The sequence below is a fragment of the Maniola hyperantus genome, chromosome 10 (genome assembly GCF_902806685.2).
Source record: "Maniola hyperantus chromosome 10, iAphHyp1.2, whole genome shotgun sequence".
Lineage (NCBI taxonomy): Eukaryota > Metazoa > Arthropoda > Insecta > Lepidoptera > Nymphalidae > Maniola > Maniola hyperantus.
The window spans coordinates 8,231,916-8,253,460 of NC_048545.1; the positions used below are offsets into that span (position 1 = coordinate 8,231,916).

The window sequence follows — 21,545 nt, forward strand, 5'->3', positions numbered from 1 at the left end:
ACTTCGATGATGGAATCTACACAATGATTACTATATTGCTAAATGTTAAATATGTAGATGGAGGAAAAGAAAAATATCTAGCATCAAGAATATACTTCTAGATAACTAAAGTTTTTCTATAAAATATTTAAAAAAGATAAGTAACAGAAGGATATTGTTAACTTAACGAAGGTTAATTTTTATCACGAAAACTGTTTATTAATTCGAAATAATACGTCAAAATACCGCTTGTCTTTATTATTACTTTTACTTTACTTGAAGTTTAGCATACTTTTAAAATGAAAAAGCTTCACTGTTATGAAATTGCTAGGATAGGACAAGAAAACTTAATAAAGAAAATTTTAAACTTTATAAGGTAAATATTTTATGCTTTATGTTTTTGAAATATGCTTTAAATTTCCTCCAGGCTGAAAGGCATAGTTTTTACGACGTACACATCTACTACGAAAGGGTTTTTGAAAATGCAACCCCTAGGGGGTAAAATAGGCGTTTTAAATTAGTGTAGTTCACGCAGATGAAGTCGCGGGTATAAGTAGTCAAAAAATAACTGTCTTCAAGTCTAAGTAACGCGCGTGCAACGCTCTTCATCTTGAAGATGATATTATTAAGTACACATTTCTGCGAAAGTACTTAATGAAAAACATAATACAGCAATCTTATGGCTCTACTTACCATCAAAACTTGCACTTCTCTAAATATGACAAAATTATTTCCAAGAATTCAAAGGCTTACAAAGTTAAAGCTCCCTGACGTGCAAATGCAGACGTATTTCGCTATTTAAATTAAATACCTATCTAATGGATTTAATGTGAAATGTTTAAAGCTTTTGTTTTGGAAATATGGCTGAGGCTTAGCTCAATTAAATTTTTCAAAATTAGTTCTAAATCTAAGTTATTAAACCCTGCGGATTCCTTATTATGAAATTTTTGCTTTTGACCGCAATCTTGAAAAAGTACAAAAGCGGGTATATGTGGGCCTTTGGCACTGTGGGATTCTCTGGCACATTACATACCCACTTAAAAAACCCTGCGGTACCTTCCGCGTCAAGTATAAGGCGTCTCAGGATCTCGGATATCGGATGCGACCAGATACCTAGTTTTACTTTTAATCATAATATGGTGGCACATAACTTGTCACGGCAGCAGCTTCCGCAGTTTAACATCACTAGTCATTACCAATATTATAAATGCGAAAGTGTGTTTGTTGGTTTCTCCTTTAATCACGCATATTACTTCGTAAGGACAGGGCCATTGAACAAGCAAAATGGCACCGTCTCATTGGTCCTAAAATGTTTATTTAGCACCAATGCAACCTCAGTGACGTCTGGATTTCAAACGGGTCGTTCATTAGTATCTAAGAGGTGGCGCTGATTTATTTGGTTCCAAAACCGTGAAAAATTTTGTTCGCTTGGGCATATCTTGTCATTTATATCGATGGATCGACGCGATTTTTTGCATAGATTTTTGGATGGACAGAACTGGAGAGATATATGCTTCCTTTCATTCTCACGGGATTTTTAAACCTAAATCCACGCGGATGAAGTCGCGGGCATCAGCTATGCTTTATAAATGCTTGCTAACATTACAAACATCTGCCGCTACCGCAAAACGATGTCTGATCTTGTTGAAGATGAAATCGTTAAAACCTAGTTGCCTGGTAGAGATCGATTCAAAGTCCGCTATTATTGTACCTACGTATTTCTTTTTTTGTGTTACTTTTGTGTCTTTCTTTTAAAATGGTTTACTATAATTTGGAGTTTATAGTTTTGGAATATTTAAAAAAAAAGTGGAACTTAGGTCAAAGTTTTATTAAACAATCGGTTTTTATGCAGCATAATTCGGACTAATTCGAAAATATATTACTTATTATGTATTTCCTCAAGAAAATTTGAGGGAAGTAGGTACGGAAATATTAATATCCCGTTATACGAATGGGGTACACATATTGACAGATGACGATAGAAACGGGGAATAGGTACGGACTATCGCGGTTATATTAGTTCTCGTTTCGGCGCTTTATTGAAAAACTTGAACAATAGAGTTTCCTTTTTGCGAACTAAACTTTGTCACCCATATCCTGTACGCATGTTTTCGAATATCCAAAAGAAAGGACAAAAACCTTTTTCCAACAGTGTCGTCATCATCGATAATAATTTTTATTCACATAAGAAATGAGATCTTAGACAAAATGACTAACAATTTTGATAAAATCATAGGCAGCTCTTACACAGTCAATTTAGATCGCGATCAAGTAGCTCTCATCGCGATCACAGATTGATGGATTGCGCTACAACATTACACATTCAATCTTGATTTCGTCAGTCCGTGTTATCCTGTCGCCGCGTGAACACGTGTTATCATGGATTTACATCAGGTTAACGCTGTAGTATCTCTTGACTTAGCCCTAACTTTGAAGAAGAGGATTCTAAGAAGGCGCTGGGTTAAACAGTGGTTACAGAAAAGAGAAGTGTATAGTGTATATTCATTTAAATCTTCTTGAAGAAATACAACTAACTGCTGAAGATGATAATAACAAAAACTACTTCAGGATGTTACTACAGCGCGTGTCATCGACGTCCATCTTGCATAGGCACAGCGCGTAGCGTAGACTGACGCGATCCTGCGTTTACACGTTCAATCTTGATCACGATCAGTGGATCGCGATCTTGATTTCAAAAAATCCAGATATTTTGTGATCAGATGCATCAATCCGTCAATCTACTCCGTACATTATCAATCTGGATGGCGATCATTGATTTAGATTATTTAGATCGCGGATCGCGATCTAAATATTCTAAATTGACTGTGTAAGTGATGCCAAACGAATCACTTCCAACTAAGTATTCACCTACCTAAAAAAATTAGTGATATCTACCTACCAACCTGAATAACTATTTAGTAACGTTATTGGCTCCTGCTTTTAATCCTACCCTTTAATCCTACGAAATACTTACTTGCTAATAGAATCCTAAGTTTAGTCGTATGACTTTGCCTGTAAAGTTCTAAGTGCAGCTAAAGCACAGAGTGTAAGACCAAATTTTCTTACTCGACAAAACACCCAGATTGGAGTCAAGGAGTTGGACGAGAAGGTTCTTATGTTAATTTAACCCGAGATCTAGTGTAATAATATTATATAGTAGGTATAGTGAGCCAAAGAACCCACATACAGACCAATGCACCAACAAAGCATACCTACTTAATTAAATTTCTTTATACCAAAGTAATTTCATCAAGTTTTAAAACAGTCTTTTGTTTACAAGGTAGGTAAAAGTTAAATTTGTAACTTGATTTTTAAATTATTACTAGGTATTATTTTCTAGTCTAGACACTTTAATTTGATAATTATTTCATTTTCATAAGTAATGAACTTACGTTTTTATAGCAAACCTAAAAAGCTTAGGGTGTTCTCTAAAGCTTGTAAGCATAAAATTAACTTACCCCGAACGAAGTTTCCAAAGTATGGCTATTCCAACTTCGTAATGGAATCTATAGGGTAACTATTATCTTAAAATTAAGCTGCTTATGAACATGAGCATTCATTGAGTATACCTATTATATTGAATGACATTATCTTTTGGTGATAATAGTGGAAATGCAATGGAATTATCTATTTATCAAAATTGTCTAGATTTGCCAAAATTACCTGCACCATATATATTTTTCTGTTTGTTTTACAGTTAGGTCGTAAATAATTAATTGATTCTTATTGTATTGATTTTTACAATAAAGATTCATTCTCTCTTGTATTCTGTTTCACTCACTCATACGGGCAACAACATGAATTTGACTTATTTTACCTATCAAACAATAAATTTAAAAAGGAATTAAGAAACTATCATCGTAAAAAAAAAGTAGCTACCATCTAAATATGCATGCAATCGCACACACGCACACAAGCACACACTCACATACGCTTACACACACACACACACAAGCATACACACACTGTTGTAATTTTATTATTGTATATACCTACATTTATTCTAAATCTATTCTGTTAAAATAGTTTTAATTATAATTTTAAGTAATCTCTTTTGGCCTTCTGTTATACCTAGATTTAAATTTAAATAGTATATTTACGCTATTGATTACTTTCAAATAAACAAAATATAAATAAAATAAAAGATACGGCATCGCTTCAAAAAAGTTACTCACAACTTCGAAATTCTCTCAGGGTAATATTCACCATATTTATATTCGAACATAGCTACTTTGAAGTTTATCACGGCAAATACTTCTGTCGATTCATGTGCTGAATGTTACGGAAATGCTGAACGTACTGTTCGTGTTTTCGGCACCGCATTTCAAAATTAGATTTTAGTTCTATTTCACACGGATGCAGAATATCAAGTAACATGTTGGATGGCTACTTGAAATTCATTTTATAAGCTTTTTTGTAGTTATTTTTCAATTTTCATGTACCTACATTTTCATTGATCAACCGAGCTTTTTAAAAATGCCAGATGTTCACATAAAATGTATTGATTAATCAATCGCCTTCTGCTCTGATATACGACATACCACAAGTCATAATTTGCTTTATGATTTATCCAATTTTCCAGATGATTTGTAAACTTACGCCTGAATCACCAGTCTCTTATGAGGAAGTGACTTTCATCTTTTACTCCCGTTTTAGCTGCTCTTATCTTTTCACTTTTTCCCGCTTTGGAATTATTTTACACTACAGGGAGCTCCCTGTAAATATCAATCTCAGATTCTGAATAGTCTGAAGAGGGCAAAGCCCGATAACAATAATTGCCGAATACACTTCACTTCATATTATCAATTAATTTTAAAGGAAATTCTTTTTTATTTATCTCATCTCTCTCTCTCTCTTTGTATTTTCATTTGAATCTAAAAATAAATATTATGTTTTTTAATCTCTTACAAATTTTTCGTTTCAATTCAACTCTTTTGAAAACTGGAAATTGTGGATAATTTTTGTGGTTTCCATAAATAATTCTGATACGTACCTAGTATACAAATTGATACTACCGCAGTCCGAAACCAATATTATCTAATCCTTTTTAAATCAACCATAGGTGACCTTTGACATACGAGGATACGAGGGCGAGAATAGTGCATCGTGAAGATGTAAGTCAATATGAGATCATTTTAAAAGTTGCGCTGCTTTCTGTAGTATTTGTGACCGAATGTCAGTCTTTAGGTACCAATTTCAGGGGGCCTCCAGGCTCCAACGTTCATTGGTATCTAAGAACGGGTAGTTATTACCTTACTTATCTACTACTACTACTACTACTACTACTACTACTACTACTACTACTACTACTCTACTATCTTATACTTATTATCTTTGTGTTATCCAAAATCAAAAGCGTTATGATTTTTATGCAGTTTTAATTTCATTTGATTTGAGCTTATTTTAGTGAACTATACAACGGTATGGTTCCTAATCAGCTTAGCAGAATCAATTTAGTGACCTCAAATCAGGCTGTGCTCAGAGAGTTATGACCCGCTACTGAGTAAAGTTGTTCATAAATTGGAAACACGTAACTAAGTATAAACTATATTTCGCAAGATTTAAAGTTTATCACAGTTGAAGGAGCTGCAAAATATTTTCCGAAGTGGTGTATTATAAGTATTGAGATACTATAAGTATTGAGGTTATGAATCGTTAAATAGTTTTAAATGTCATAAAACCTAATAAAAGTCATAAAAAGTCAGCAAAATATTGTATTCACACTTTTATTTACATTTTACAAAACATATCACACAAACACTGATAGTACAGAAAGAATAAATACAAAACATATACACAGCTTATTATATAAATCAAAAGAAAGTAATCGGTAGTTTTTTTAACTTAAGTTGAATATAAAAAGATAAACAAATTACAAACTAAATAAAAATAAATATATTATTATCTAAAAAAAAATGGTTGCGTAGTGGTGTATGTACATGTGGGAGAAATGAAACTTCTTGTGTTTATATTCATAGAACATTAATTTATAATAATTAACATTAAGGTGGAAGCACGGTCTGCCCGCGAAATTCAAATTTAATTTGGTTTTTCGCAATTTGTAAACTAATACGACAAAGTAGGCTTATGGCGTTCAAATTGAACCCCTAGCAATATCATCTTCACAGGCTTATATTTAAAAATCTTTACCTGATGAGTGTCCAGTTTAAGAAATTAGTCAAAATAATGAGTTTGACGTGAGCTACTCACAAATTAGTCCGGGCAGACCCGTGTCTTGGGAAGCAGACAATTTATAATTTCGACAACATTTTCCTTTTTTTATGATCACCAGAACCTGCAGCTATCGATTTTGAGAGAATTCGGTTAAATAGCAAAAAAAGCAGCAAAGAATTTAAAAATGCAGTCCAGTTTTAAAATTTTCGGTTCTATGCCCATATTATCATGTTCCGAAATAATTTGGCACTTAAGGTCACAGACAGTTCAAAATGGAATATATAAAAGATATCGTCTTTCGTTTGGATGCCCATTTATTTCTATTAAATTCAAGGAAAAATGTTGAAATAAAAAAATTAAACGCCGTTACAATTACCACTTCTGTCACACAAGATAATTTTCATAAAATCACTTCCATAAGGCACGCCTAATAGCTGTGTATATTATAGTGTTTCTACATGAATAAAGAAGTTTCACTTCTAACACAAGAAAAATGTACTTTCAGTACTTACTAACCTACCAAAAATTCTACTTTGTTTTAATACTGCGGCATAACTACATTATTTACATGAATTATTTTATACTTTTAACATGGCAACTCGACCGATTTGCATGACACGTTAAACTTAAAATATAATATGATTTTATACACATATATAAATAAGAGAGTATGTGGGCATTAAAAACCGACATCACGCCATAAGCTTAGGTCGATAGTTGGCAACTTTTCACAGGGCACTGGCATGTTCCTGTAAAAAAAATTAAAAAGATTAAAAGTTTAATTATTATTATTATAAACTGGGCTGCCCCGGCGGACTTCGTACCGCCTAACAGTCGATTCAAAATTTCTAAATTTTTTTCTTCATAAGAACCATCCTCGTACTTCAAGGAATATTATAAAAAAGAATTAGCGAAATCGGTTCAGCTGTTCAGCGATTAATTTTTATATATACCTAGAGATCTTCAATAAAACAAGGAAGTGACTTTTTCAACTTTTTTTTCAAGTTTTATCCATTACTAGCTGATTCCCACGACTTAATCTGTTTGTAAAAAAATCGTTGATTTTCGGAGATAAAAAGTAGCCTATGTCACTTTCCAAGTGTATAACTAAGTACTTATATCCATGCAAGAATTCACGTCGATCCGTTGCGACGTAACTGAAGGATAAGCCGACAAACCAATAAAACAACCAACCAACGAAAACACAAAGTTTCGATTTATAATTTGGGCAGTGATTCTGTATTTCCAATATTTCGTAGGTACTTAACCCAATATTTCTGTATAGTGTATATGCCCGCGACTTCATCCACATGGATATTTTATGTTTCCAAGAATCTACTAGCGTAATAAACTTCATAAAATTGCGTATGTAAGCAAATTGTTTTCGAAAAACCATCTAGGTAAATTAGTTTAGTAAAAACAAATAAAACAAACAAACATAACTGAGGGCTCATGTTTTTGTTTTATGTTATATCGCTCGCGTAAACAAAGGAATTAGTATGCTAATTACGAGCCTGTAACCTTCCCTGAAACCAAATGGAATAACAATAAATATTTATTTACGATTAGGAAAATAATATTAATAAGTCGGTATTCCTATTCATAAAATTATTTTAACAAAGTTTCATGTTAATAAGAGATATCGAATATTTTACCTATAAAATACCTGCATTCTGGTTCCTTTTCATTTCATTTATCCTCCTATCACATAATACAGTGCAACGGGTTTTATTAATTAAGTACTAGTTAGCCCGATACCTATTGCATAGATTAATATACAATAAGACAAGAATAGACAAAATTTATCATTCCCTATCCTGAACGATTCCTATTATTTTTCGGGGTACAACTATCCTATATACCTATTGCCCCAGAGGATAAATTATAAGTAAACCAAGTCGCGTTTAAATCTGTTCAGTAAGTAGGTAGTTTTATTGTGAATCGTGCACAGACAGACAAAAAATACAATTTTGGGCTCTATATCTGTTATTACGCTTCCTCTGATTAAAATTCTGAAAATATATAGTATAGTACAGGTACAATAATAGGAAGAGATAAGATGGTATGTGAAATTATACCTAACTAGCTGATGCCCGCGACTTTGTCCGCGTGGAATTAGGTTTTTAAAAGTCCCGTGGGAACTCTTCGATTTTCCGGGATAAAAAGTAGCCTACATATGTCACTCTTCAGGTCTTTATCTATACCCATGCAATAAATCACGTCAATCCGTTGCACCGTTGCGACGTGATTGAAGGACAAACCAATAAACCGACAAACAAACACACTTTCGCATTTATAATAAGGGTACTGATTTCTTCAGGCAAAATTGGAGCAAATTTTCACTAGTATTTTACAAAACTTTGGCACCGTCTTTGCAATCTCCGCCTTTCAGATGTTGTAAATCTTTCACGGTTGAAATTTTGCCTGAACGCTTCCGGGAGTCATGGGAAATACGAGTGCCTATGGCGTGGTATTAGAAATGAAAAATGGAACCATATCAAATGTACTTATATAAAATTATGACTGCACCCTACAACAATAGCCTGAATTGATCAGACTTCAAATAGGTACACAGAAGTCTGAGTGAAACGACTATGGTGATTATGTAAATCCACGGCTACGCAGGGACGTGGCGCAGGCACCACCGTACCGTATCGTTCAATAGGTATGTCGGTGCCATATTTCACCACTTCTGTCTAAACCGTGTTCTATTAAGCTGGGTACTCATTAGCGAACAGTAACGGTAAACAGACTAACTATGATTAAGAATACACATAATTATTATAATATAAAAAATAGAACATGTATGTAGGTTTGAGGGTTCCGTACCCGAAGGGTGCCAACGGGACCCTATTACTAAGACTCCGCTGTGTTATCATAGTTTTAGAATTATCGCGCAAAATGTCGAAAAAATACGACTGTATTACGGAACCCTAATTGCGCGAGCCTGACTCGCACTTGGCTGGTTTTTTAAATCTCACCTGTTTGATATTTGCTGGAAGGCTCTCGGTTGCATGTGACGTATATTGTCGCTATTGTCACACAGTATACGTGCTATAGACGATCCTTGCCGAATCGAATTCAGTTGACCTGTATAAATAAATTAAAAAATGTTATGAGTGTACCTACTCATACTACACTTGATTATAGACGCGGAGGAGAAAAATAAGTATTAAAATAAGAAAAAAAAATATTATTATTTTTCACCTCCGTGGTTACGATTATCGATATCGGATATAAATGATCGACTACAATCACTTATTCTGCCTTCTGGGGATCTACAAGCTATTCCAGCTTAGAGATACTTCAGTGATTTCAGAACATCGTACTATGAGCAATCACAGGCGCACCATAACTTAAGTACACGAGATAAAGAAATCCACAGACATCTAGAAATGCGAGCTATCAAGGAGGAAGTGAAAAAGTATTTCAAAATGTACCTACAAGCTTAGACCAGAAAAGCACCCCAACACATTGGGCGCAGAAATTGCTTTTAAACTTGTTAAAGGATAGTACGAAAGTATTACAAACTAGCTGACACGCCCCGGCTTCGCTCGGGTGAAGTTTAGAATATTGAGGGGGAGGTTGAATAAAACTTCTCTCTCCGTAAGAACCATCCTCGTACTTCAAGGAATATTATAAAAAAGATTTAGCGAAATCGGTTCAGCGGTTCTCAAGATTTGCGATGAGCAACAAATTTAGTGATTCATTTTTATATTATAGATAGATAAGCTAGGAATGAACTTGCTCGATAATTTTTAACACAAAAGAGGAGGGGATATTTTCCGAAATACTCACTAAAAATATGAATTAAAGAAAAAACAATACCTACTGAACATAGCTATAAAAGTCGATGCCAGGTAGATAAATATTAATAAAAAAACATTCTCTAATATCTGACTAAAAACATATTCTCACTTTTTTAAAACCCATTAGCACTAATCGGCTTTTACGCAGCAATATGTTCAAACTGGGTACCTACTAAATACATTTCTCTCAACGATGAATTTTGCGCGAAACAATTTTTAAAAGAATATCATAAAAATCATAAAAATATGGAAAATATAATTAACTATTTAGCTTATATTTAGCTTTTTATTATTATGGGAGAACAAAGAAGAAAGAAAGAAAAATTCGTATTCCCCTTCGTTAACTAAGTAAACCTAAGCTTAAAAGTTTGCGTTAAGAAGTAACTAAGTATTTCAGCTGTTCAATATTATGTGAGATATGAAACTATGATTTACGGATTTCAGTTCACCCAAAAATTATGCCGCCTAAGTGTTGAATTTTAAGTCTTAAACGTTTACCGTAGTGATTAATTATCAACTAAACTTATGTGGTCAACAAGCAGATGACTACAGTGACAATTTCAGACATTGGCGTTATCCATAAGTTAAAATGACCATTTTCATTTTATAAAACCAACCACAATAAAAGATATCTACCGCTGCGAAAAAACAACTAATATGATAATAATTAATAGATGTCACTACATATTTCACGATCTCACTTACAGTGTTCTATTTACGATGTACCAAAATATTAACAAGTTCTACAGAACGAACCCAGCTAGGTTCCCGGGCATAGCACAAGTCCAGAAGATCTTTCAATTGTCACAGTATAGCGTATATGACCTGCTCACCGTACACTTACTTGGAGTAAAGGCAATATCCGGATCATTTCCGTTTTCAAAGAAAAATCGGTCGCCGGCTCTCGTCCTATAGAACTGCTCGGTGAGGATGCACAGGAAGGTTGGGCCAGTCTGCGCGCCCGGCACGTTCGTCTCTAGGGACCCGGCAACCACAAGTTCCACGTCCTCTGGGTTCTCGTAAAGAAGTTCTAGTATCTCCACGTTCTATAAAATTAGAAAGAAATCTTTTATGTCATACTTGTAACAGAAAATGTAGCAATTCATTTAATATTTCCTTTTCCCTTCGAGTGAAATAACGAAAATGCGTGGCGCGATGGAAAAATGTCATTAACAGAGTTTCTAGGTTTCTAGACGTTTTACGTCTAGAAATCTAGAGCCGATAGTTATGTTAGTTTATGCCGATAGCTATTATGACGTAGGCATCCGCGAAGAAAGGATTTTTGAAAATTCAACCCCTAAGGGGGTGAAATAGTGGTTTGAAATTGGTGTAGTCCACGCGGACGAAGTCGCGAGCATAAGCTACTAAGTAATACAGAAATACTAAGCCACGCTAGAGCGTCATATACATACATCGATGGTCAAATCACGAAAAGCAGTTTGACGTGCTACATACAAGGCTGGATTTACACGGCATTAGCAACGCCAAGCAACGCACATAAATCTTAGAGAATACGTATAGTTGCGCATAAACTGCGCGAACCGTTCACACGGTTAAAACTGTGTAGATACATTTTTCGCAGTACAAACAACGTGTGAACTGTGAATGGTTCTATACGTACTCAAAGTATACTCCAATCTAAAAAAAACGAAGCGGTGTAAATGCCACGTAAACGGCGTCACACGCGCCTCTGTGATGTTCTGCCGTGCAGTTGTTTGAGTTTCAGTGGTGCCGACTGTCAGCAACACAGCTCGGTTTGCACCCGCCAGTACAAGCGACAATGGACAAACCTAGCTTTGTTGCTGACTCTACTAAGTTTTATTCACCAATATTAAGCTATCTTTCCAGAAAATATAAGGATATACGTACTCGTAAGTAGCGAATGAGATTATGGCGAAACCCGCCAATATAACCCAAGGACAAATTCAGCAGAAAAACGTGGGCGGAAAAACGCTCGCGGAAATTCTCTTAGGATTTCGTCCGCGCAGTGGTAACGCATCTCTGATATTTCATTAAATTACATTGTAGTTTATGTAGAAACTCTGTAAGTGAAATTACATTGTAGTTCATGTAGAAACTCTGTGAGTAAAATTTCGCGGGCGATTTGGCCGTATCCCTGGCCATAACTTATTCATTTTCATAGCTTGGTTCAATAGAATCTTTCCACCATAAACACATAAAACTGAATACTATTAATAAGCTATAAAGCTGATTCATAGTTCCCTGAGAGATAAGATGAACTGAGTTATGAAAATGTTATTCTATAAATAGTTCTATTTGGGAAGCCCTTTTATTTCTAAGAGATTCCAAATCTCGTTTTAATAAAACATTACCAGATAAAATAGAGACATCCTAATATATTCACAGTGTAATACACATACAGTGAGACGATACTGATGCTGATGCAACCAGCCGGCTTTACGGTCGTAGCTCACAGGGCTACATAGATCATAGTACCCAAACCCACTTCTAAGCAAGATAATTAAGTTTTTTCTGCCGCATTCTGCCAGTCGTCGGTATAATTTCTTCCCTGTTTCGCCCTTGTCACTCAGTAAAATTCTCTGTCTAGACGTCTCCGTTGACCGACGTCGGTCTCCGTCGATCTATTTGGACTGTGATAATATGTAATAGAAACATATTTCTCATTTCTGAGTTTGTATTATTTCTTAGTTATTTCATAACATTGTGTACCTTTTACGCTATCTACATACGTTTCATATTCTTTTAAGAAACAGCTGATTAGTGAATAGGATAATGGGATCGGCTATGTTTTCTTGACATTATTGACTAAATTGGTGTTGGATTTTTTTTTACTGTGCTCACAAAATATCATCGCTATATTTATTATACTTGTATATGACGCAACTCTTGCAGAAAATATTAAGTACTAGATTATCCCCGCAACTTCGGCTACACAAATTTAAACCCCTATTTTACCCCCTAAGTGGTTTTCAAAAATTTTCAAAAATCCTTTCTTAGAGGTCGTCTATCTACAATCTACATGCCAAATTTCAGCCCGATTCGTTTAGTAGTTTGAGCTGTGCGTTGATAGACCAGTCAGTCAGTCAGCCAGCTTTTCCTTTAGACATATCCTAACTGTAAAAGAGGTACTTTAAATGGCTCTTTTTGATGCTTGCTGTATGAGATTTTCTCGTCCATAGAAAGCTCTCGATCTTTAATACAAGTACCTTAATAGTAGAACCTTAGTAGATAGGTACGTAGAAAATAATATTATAGAGTAGCTAAGTACCTACCTACGTTTCATTTTGTAAAACGATTTTCTTTGGAATTATTTACTCATATCCTGTGCGGACAAGGAAAGCAAAAATCTTGCTGCAATTTATTGAACGGTCATAAAAGCGAGTGAAATGAAGAAGACAAGCACACACAATATTACATTTCAACGGAATTCGTCTGGGTAAACAAACCTTTATGAACGAGAGTGAAATTCTCCACAACAAAGACCTGCAAGAAAATATCTTTGCTAACCACTTAGGTACTCGTAAAGTGTTCTGCAAGCAATCCCGAAAAGATTAAGGGTAAAACAAATACATCGCGAGACGACAAGAGGTCGCAAAATAAACGCGCACTAGATGATGCCCGCGACTACGTCTCTCAGATATATATTTTTTTAAATACCGAGGGAACTGTTTGATTTTCTGGTACAAAAGTAGGCTTAGTTCTTTCCTGGGATGCAAGCTTTCTCTGTACCAAATGCTCGTGACTTAATTACCGTGGATTTAGGTTTTCCTAAGAATCCCGTGGGAACTCTTTGATTTTACGGCACAAAAATAGCCTATGTCCTTTCCTAGGCTGCAAGCTATCTCTGTACCGAACAGATGATGCTCGCGACTTCGACCACGTGGATTTGGGTTTTTTAAGAATCACTGGCAGCTATTTGATTTTCCGGATAAAAAGTCCTTCCCTGGAAGCAAACTATCTCTATATCAAATTTCGTGAATAACTGTTATTCAGATTGGTCGTGAAAAGCTAGACGATGAAGCTAGCAGACAGACAGACACTCTTTCGCGTTTTATGATATTCGTATGGATATAGATTTTACTAAGTGCTGTCTTACTATTGTTATTTATAAGTTTAGAGTTTAGGTAAGTATGCCTAGGAATTTAGGTAATTTCGTTTGTTCTTTTTTAATTTCGACTTGAAAAGGAGCGCGACTTCAACTTCTAGGTTTTTTATTGCGAGATTGGCTAGTATAATAAGATCTAGGTTGAAGCGCGCTTGCCTAGAAGATTCACCTAGATTGCCTATTCATTCTCGCCTTGAAGTCATTTAGGTTACACGTGACAAGAAACACGGACGCCGGTAGGGCAACCCACACCTTGGGTCCTAGGATTTGGCTTGAAAACTCGCACGTTTTGTATCTGCTTCGGGCCTTAACATTTTTGTATACGTCTACACTTTTCCAATAAATCGCTCTTTTCACTGGGATATTTTTATCAAAGTTTATGCGACCACACTCCCATTAGGTTTGGTTAGGACTTTTTGCAATCATTATTTCTGGATGAGCAAAGAACAGCTTAAAATAGTGCTTGTACAAGGGCGCTTTCTCACTATTGAAGTTTTATAAAAACAACGGACATAGTAAATAACCAAACCAAAGTGGATTATGTCCACTGCTGGACATAGGTCTCTTGTAGGGACTTCCACACGCCACGGTCTTGCGCCGCCTGAATCCAGCGGCTCCCTGCGACTCGTCTGTTGTCGTCCGTCCACCGTGGGGGTTCCGGTGCAAGGTCGCCATTTTAGCACCTTGGGACCCCAACGTCTATCGGTTTTACGAACTATGTGCCCTGCCCATTGCGACTTCAGCTTCGCAACCCGTTGAGCTATGTCGGTTACTCTAGTTCTCCTACGGATCTCATCATTTCTGATTTGATCACGTAGATTATGACTACTTTTATGAAACTTCCGATTGACTGCCTCGTAGTGGCTGGCTTATTCGACCCGGTCTCAGCTTGGAATCCTGGGTCATTCTAATATACATTGGACACTGAGAAAATTTCAGTAGCAGCCCAGAGTTGGAACGTTGCCGGTGTTACACCGCCATGCCTTGTAAAAAAAAGCTGACTGACTGATCTATCAACGCACAGCTCTAACTGCTGGACGGATCGGGCAGAAATTTGGCATGCAAATATCTATTATGACGTAGACATCCGCTAAGAAAGGATTTTTGAAAATACAACCCCTAAGGGGGTAAATTAGAGGTTTGAAATTTGTGTAGTCCATAGACGAAGTCGCGGGAATAAGCTAGTCTTTAAATATATAAAAGGATTGACTGACTGACTGATCTATCAACGCACAGCTCAAAGTACTGGACGGATCGGGCTGAAATTTGCCATGCAGATAGCTACTATGACGTAGACTTCCGTAGAAAGGATTTTTGAAAATTCAATTCCTAAAGGGGTAAAACAGGTTTGAAATTATGTAGTCCACGCGGAAGAAGTCGCGGGAATAAGCTAGTCTTCTAGTATATAAAAGGATTGCCTGACTGACTGATCTATCAACGCACAGCTCAAACTACTGGACGGATCAGGCTGAAATTTGCCATGCAGATAGTTATTAGGACGTAGACTTCCGTAGAAAGGATTTTTGAAAATTCAATTCCTAAAGGGGTAAAACAGGTTTGAAATTGTGTAGTCCACGCGTAAGAAGTCGCGGGCATAAGCTAGTTATAAATATTGATGTACATACCTGCTTGGGGATAAAGTCGGCCATTTCGTAGAAGGTCTTGGGCACGGCTAAGCCGCAAGCAGCTCGCGTCGCCACGTAGCTGCCCAGACCGTGGTCACGCCCGCGCTGAATATCTGTTGCTCGAAGGTCGCCGCCGAATGTGTTGTTTCGCCTATAAACATTTTATAGCTAAACGTAATAGGCCTTTACTAATAAAAACCGGCCAAGTGCGAGTCAGGCTCGCGCAATGAGGGTTCCGTACAACAGTCGTATTTTTTCGACATTTTGCACGATAATTCAAAAACTATGATGCATAAAAATAAATAAAAATCTGTTTTAGAATGTACAGGTGAAGAACTTTCATATAATACCACACTTGATATAGTCACTCACTTCGAAAGTTGAAAATACTAATTATTAGTTCATGACAGACAACAAAGTGATCCTATAAGGGTTCCGTTTTTCCTTTTGAGGTACGGAACCGTAAAAATTCGCACAGATGCATAGCTTACATATACTTACTTCAAAATCCATACTAATATTATAAATGCGAAAGTGTGTCAGTCTGTCTATTTGCTAGCTTTTCACGGCCCAACCGTTTAACCGATATTGATGAAATTTGGTACAGAGTTAGCTTACATTCCGGGGAAGGACATAGGATACCTTTTATACCGAAAAAACAAAAGAATTCCCACGGAATTTTAAAAACCTAAATCCACGAAGTCGCAGGCATCATCTAGTTTGCCATAAAGTGAATGGAATTGAAAATAGTTAATATAAATCTGCCAATCCGCATTGGGCCAGCGTGGCAGACTATGGCCTAAATCCTTCTCACTCTGAGAGGAGACTCTGCTCAGTAGTGGGCCGGTCATTACCGGCCCACTCATGATCATGATGATGAATTAAAGGAATTGAAGGTAGGTTTGAAAAGACAAAAAAATTAATCGCTGTATAGGCCATGTCACAGCTTTAGAATTTTACTAGAGAGCAGAGACCTATCTAAAAGGTAAGCAGAAATAAGTAAGAAGTGAAAATGGAATGAATTTACGAAAATGTGATACTTTTTGTTTTTAGGGTTCCGTATCTCCAGAGAAAAGAAGGAACCCTTATAGGATCTCTTCGTTGTATGTGTCTGCCCGTCTGACGCCCGACAGACAGACGACAGACAGAGTCAAATTGGTCTTCAAACCTATCGGATACTTCCCGTTGACCTAGAATTATGAAATATGGCGGGCAGCAATGTCTAATAGCACAAGTAAAAGAAAAAATTCGACATCCTGGAATTGTCACACATCACAAAAAAAAATCTTGTACAACGGTACGGATAGCAGAACCCTTCGTCTGCGAGCCCAACTCACACTTGACCGGTTTTTTTTTACTATTTTGACCTTATAAATAAAATCTAATTTACACCCGCTGCTGGCGCAGCTTACGTTTATGAGGGGATTGAGAACAACGTAATTTGATCATCCACTGGAATAGAACAATTTTTAATAATATGGTCTCCAGTGTAATAAACTAGATGATGCCTGCGAGTTCGTTCGCGTGGATTCAGGTTTTTAAAAATCTCGTGGTAACTCTTTGATTTTCCGGGACAAAGTAGCCTAGTCCGTCCCCGAGATGTAAGCTAATTCTGTACTAGCCAAATTTCATCAAAATCGGTTAAACTGTTGGGCCGTGAAAAGCTAGCAGACAGACACACTTTCACGTTTGTAATATTAGTATGGATATGTTGATATAAACTCATCAAGTAATTTTAAAATCAAAGAGTGACGATTGACTAAAAAATAGTTTCAGGTCCGGTCCAGTTCAGTCTATGTCAAGTAAATTAACAAAATAACACAGTTAAGAAAAAGAAGTGAAAAGATAAACAAAAGTAAATAAAATTTGCTATTTTGAAGGATAACTTACTTAAAGAGAAACTGAGTAATTTCGCTATCCCAAAATTGATCGCTATAGTCCTGCGGTTGATAAGTGAGCCCTCTTGTCAGATCGTCAAAGGCGTTCTCGAGCTCAAGTAGTAGCGGCCTATTGAACCAGTCACTTAGCCGTACGATTCCGGCCAAATGTCTATTCTCCGAGACTAATCTGGTAAATAAACATAAATGAAAAATTTTGTTAGTTTAATGCTATATTTGAGAGAACATAGGCCAATATTTTTCATTGTGTACCTAATATGTATTAGTAACAGAGGGCGTATTCTTTTACTAAATAAAGCTGTTTAGTGGGAGATTTCGGTCGTAGCTAGTTACCAAAGCAAAGCCGTGCTGCCAGGTATTTAGCGTTCGGGTGCCATGCGGCATTGAAACCGATCAGGGGCATGAGTTTAATAAAACTGCCATACCTCTTCCAAGTTAGCCTGCTTCCATTTTAGACTGCATCATTTATGAAGATGATCGTATGAGACTTGTATTGGAATAAATAAATAAAAGCTGACATATAGTGCGCTTTAAATAATGTGCGGTCCTGACTGTAAGCTATCAGCTTCGCAATCATATTGGAACTATTCTCCAATCCACTTTTAGTTAAGGTGATCCTCTTTCATAATATTATTATTGCGAAGAAGCTGTCCATGCGGTTTTCCACAAACATACTGGTTGTACTACAGTACCGAGGCAGCCCCAGATGTCAATATATTATTAGACTCAGAGCTTTTGGGTATATTCAACCCTCAGTCTCTAAAAGTTTTGACAGAACATGCTATAGAAATCGTGCCCAATTGTAGCCAATTTCCGATGCCATTTGTTAGCCTTTTATTTCATAAATTAATATTTGAGGCTATTTGACTAAAATAAAGAAAATACAAAGTCTTCATTTGACTTAAATTTAAATATAAAAAAAATATATAAGTCTTGATTTGAATAAATTCAGTATAAACATTTTTACAAGTCATGATACTAAAATCATAACGTCTATAAATAAGATCTTTTGGCGGGATTAACGCCCAGTCTTGCGCTGTCAGTATTGACGCATTTTTAATATCGGTCCACGACCGTAAATTTACGAATTACCTAATAAAGTGAATAATCAATAATTGCTAAACAAGTAAACGAAATAAAGTCACGGTAAATAACTAATAGTGCTCGAGAGAAATAAAAGTTTTACTAAACGGGCTATGTATGTCTATCATTTCATCGAGCAACCTGGCTACGATTTAACAGTTCAGAAGTGTTGGATAAACCACGTCTTTGGCCAAAATTAAGGTACGTGTGAAATTTAGTTTTAATTAGTTACAATTTTTTATAAATATTAAATATCAGGTTTTTATCACCATATTAAAATATTAGTTAACCTTTTGACATCATGGTAAATATTATTGGATGCAACTTGCCCACAAAATAGCATCCATTTTCGTAGAAAACTATTTATGATTAAATGCAAGTATTTAAGTGTACCTACGGACGATGTAAGGGACAATGACAGAATTTTTATAGAACTGTAACCCATTTTTTTTTTAATGTGAGAGTCGTTTGCACGTTTGTTTTATGCAGCATTTTGTTGCTGTTTCACCACTGATAACTAAACATAGGACTTAGCACCTCTAGAACTTGCGGTTTTTCATTAAATCCAAGACTAAGTCACATTATGATTCTAGGTTAGATGCAATTTACCTATAATTTGTGAAAGTAATAAAAAAAAAAAATCCGCAAGTTTAAAACCACAATTTTTAATTTTTAAAGTGGTTAATTAATACTAGGCTAATAATCATTAATTTAAATTGTGTGTAAATTAGTGAGTCAGGATCTGTCATTCTCCTTTAATTAGTATGAAAACTGTTACGTGTAGGTAGTTAAGAAAAAAAATAAGAAGTCGAAATATTATGATATAATGATTATTGCAAAGTATAGAGGCCTTATTTGATTAAATCGTGGATTAAATTGAAATATTTATGGTTCGAATGTGGGTCCATGCCGGAACACATGTCAATGTGGGTGCACAATATAAAGATATTAGAGAATAGAAAGGTTTGCAAAGGCAAACAATAACTTTTTATTAATTGCCGGTACCCTCTAAGTATATGCAACAATTTTTAGACAAGTGCCAACCTTGAATTGATGTTCTGTTGTTAAATATTTTGGATGTATTAACGCAGAGTACCTGCGTGTACTTTAGAAATAGAAGTAATTTAAACTTGGATTGATTGATACAACTCCATGATCATGGACTTTTTTTTTAAATAAGGCTTAAACTCCACTTAAGTACATTCTTTACTGATACCTCATAGATTTATTAGATAATTATGTTGTAATAGTCTAGTAAATAATCGTGTGCTAATAGACCCATGGTGCTAACCTTATAACATGGCGAGCAAAATTGAAAATAGCTTTGCAAGATCCCTTTTATATCAATTGCAAATTCCATAAGTATTAAATTGTTGATAAGAAATGTTAAATTATTAGCATTGTTTGCCAGGATATAAAAAAAAAAATATTGTTTTATTTTAATATGTTAATTTGTTTTTATGTCTCTTTTCATAAAATGCTGAGCTATACGGTCCGTACGACGAGTGATGATGGCTGGATATTCATGACGCTGATGTGAACGTAAGAGCGCAAACGCCACAATGGATAAGTATTCATACTTAGATTCATAAACAACTCTCGGAATAAGAGACTTCGAATGATGGTAAATTCAGTTGTAATTTATTTGTGAAAAATTAACTTGACCAAGTTTTAGAATATTTTAGTGCTTTAGTGTTAAGGCTTAATTGTTGAACAATGAAAAATGTTTAGTGATTTATTCATTATCTGAAGGTAGTTACAAAATAATTTTAATACTGATATTCGCTAGTAGTCGACCAATATAATCAGAAGGTCAATCCGGAAAACAATCAATCATTGTTACGATCGTAATTGTTGCGATTGGCTGAGTTAAGGGTATTCTTGTTTAATCTTATCGCGATAAGGCATTGTAGCCAATAGTGAGCGAATCTCAGCTGATCAGGGGTGATTGCGGTTGTGACGTTATAGATGTCATTCTACCGTAATCGAGCTGCAAAAATCACTTTGTTGTAACAATTATTTGTACCTACATTCTGGTGACACTAATGTTTGTGTTATTAATGTAATAATTTGTGTAATTCATGCGAACTTGGGTATTTGAATTCGTCACGATAGATACACTACAGAATTCGATTTATTCGTTAAAAAAACCAAATATTTCCTATTAATTTTAACCCATTTGGGTACCCACATCATACTAAAATATCTCACTTCATTGTGATCTTTAAAAATATCTAACATAAAAACATTATTTACTACTAGACACTATAAGTGAGTGGGAAAAAAAAATTCAGACGTAAATTAAAAAAAAAATAACGCCTTCCTTTTGGGTCTATAGCTCAATGAAGTAAATAAAACCATCAAGTTTATCCACTTCATCCAGTAAATCACTAAACTCTAATTTTTTATTAAGAAATCTTACTCTTTGGCACTGCAAATATACATACACAAGAAAAGATAGTTTCAAAAAAAAATAAAAAAAAATTGGGGGCCACCTAAGGAAACGGCCCCAAATGGGAACAGCGGGTGTAAATGGGTTAAATTGTTTTGACCGAAAATGGTACTCGCATATTTATATAGAAAGTAACAATATCCAAAAACTAAAATTGATTTTTTTTTGAATATAGGATACTGAAATCTGTTTTTTCCTTGGCCAGCATGATTTAGTTATTTTTCGGTTTTATCACTAGTTAGTACTGTAGTAAAGATGAATTCAAAGTCAAAGTTAAACGATTTATCCAAAATAGGTAATTAATAACTCTTTTTGATGGTCAGATGTTGGATTTCTAAGATATAGTGGTGATAGTTATTGCGCAGACTTAAAACTAAAGCTACGAGGGTTCCAAACGCGCCCAGGTCTGAGAAGAGCCCACAACAAACTCAGCCGGGT

General features: G+C 35.4%; 1 protein-coding gene across 1 annotated transcript in view; it reads right to left on the reverse strand.

Moving 5' to 3' along the window:
- Nucleotides 1–5,773: 5,773 nt before the first annotated feature.
- The window catches only part of LOC117985776 (peroxidase-like), a 27,705-nt gene continuing 11,933 nt past the window's right edge, over nucleotides 5,774–21,545 (reverse strand). The window contains 5 exon segments of the mRNA XM_069501465.1: nucleotides 5,774–6,902; nucleotides 9,135–9,243; nucleotides 10,807–11,008; nucleotides 15,675–15,825; nucleotides 17,565–17,741. Coding sequence (XP_069357566.1) covers nucleotides 6,833–6,902; nucleotides 9,135–9,243; nucleotides 10,807–11,008; nucleotides 15,675–15,825; nucleotides 17,565–17,741 — 709 coding nt within the window. The 3' untranslated portion in view covers nucleotides 5,774–6,832.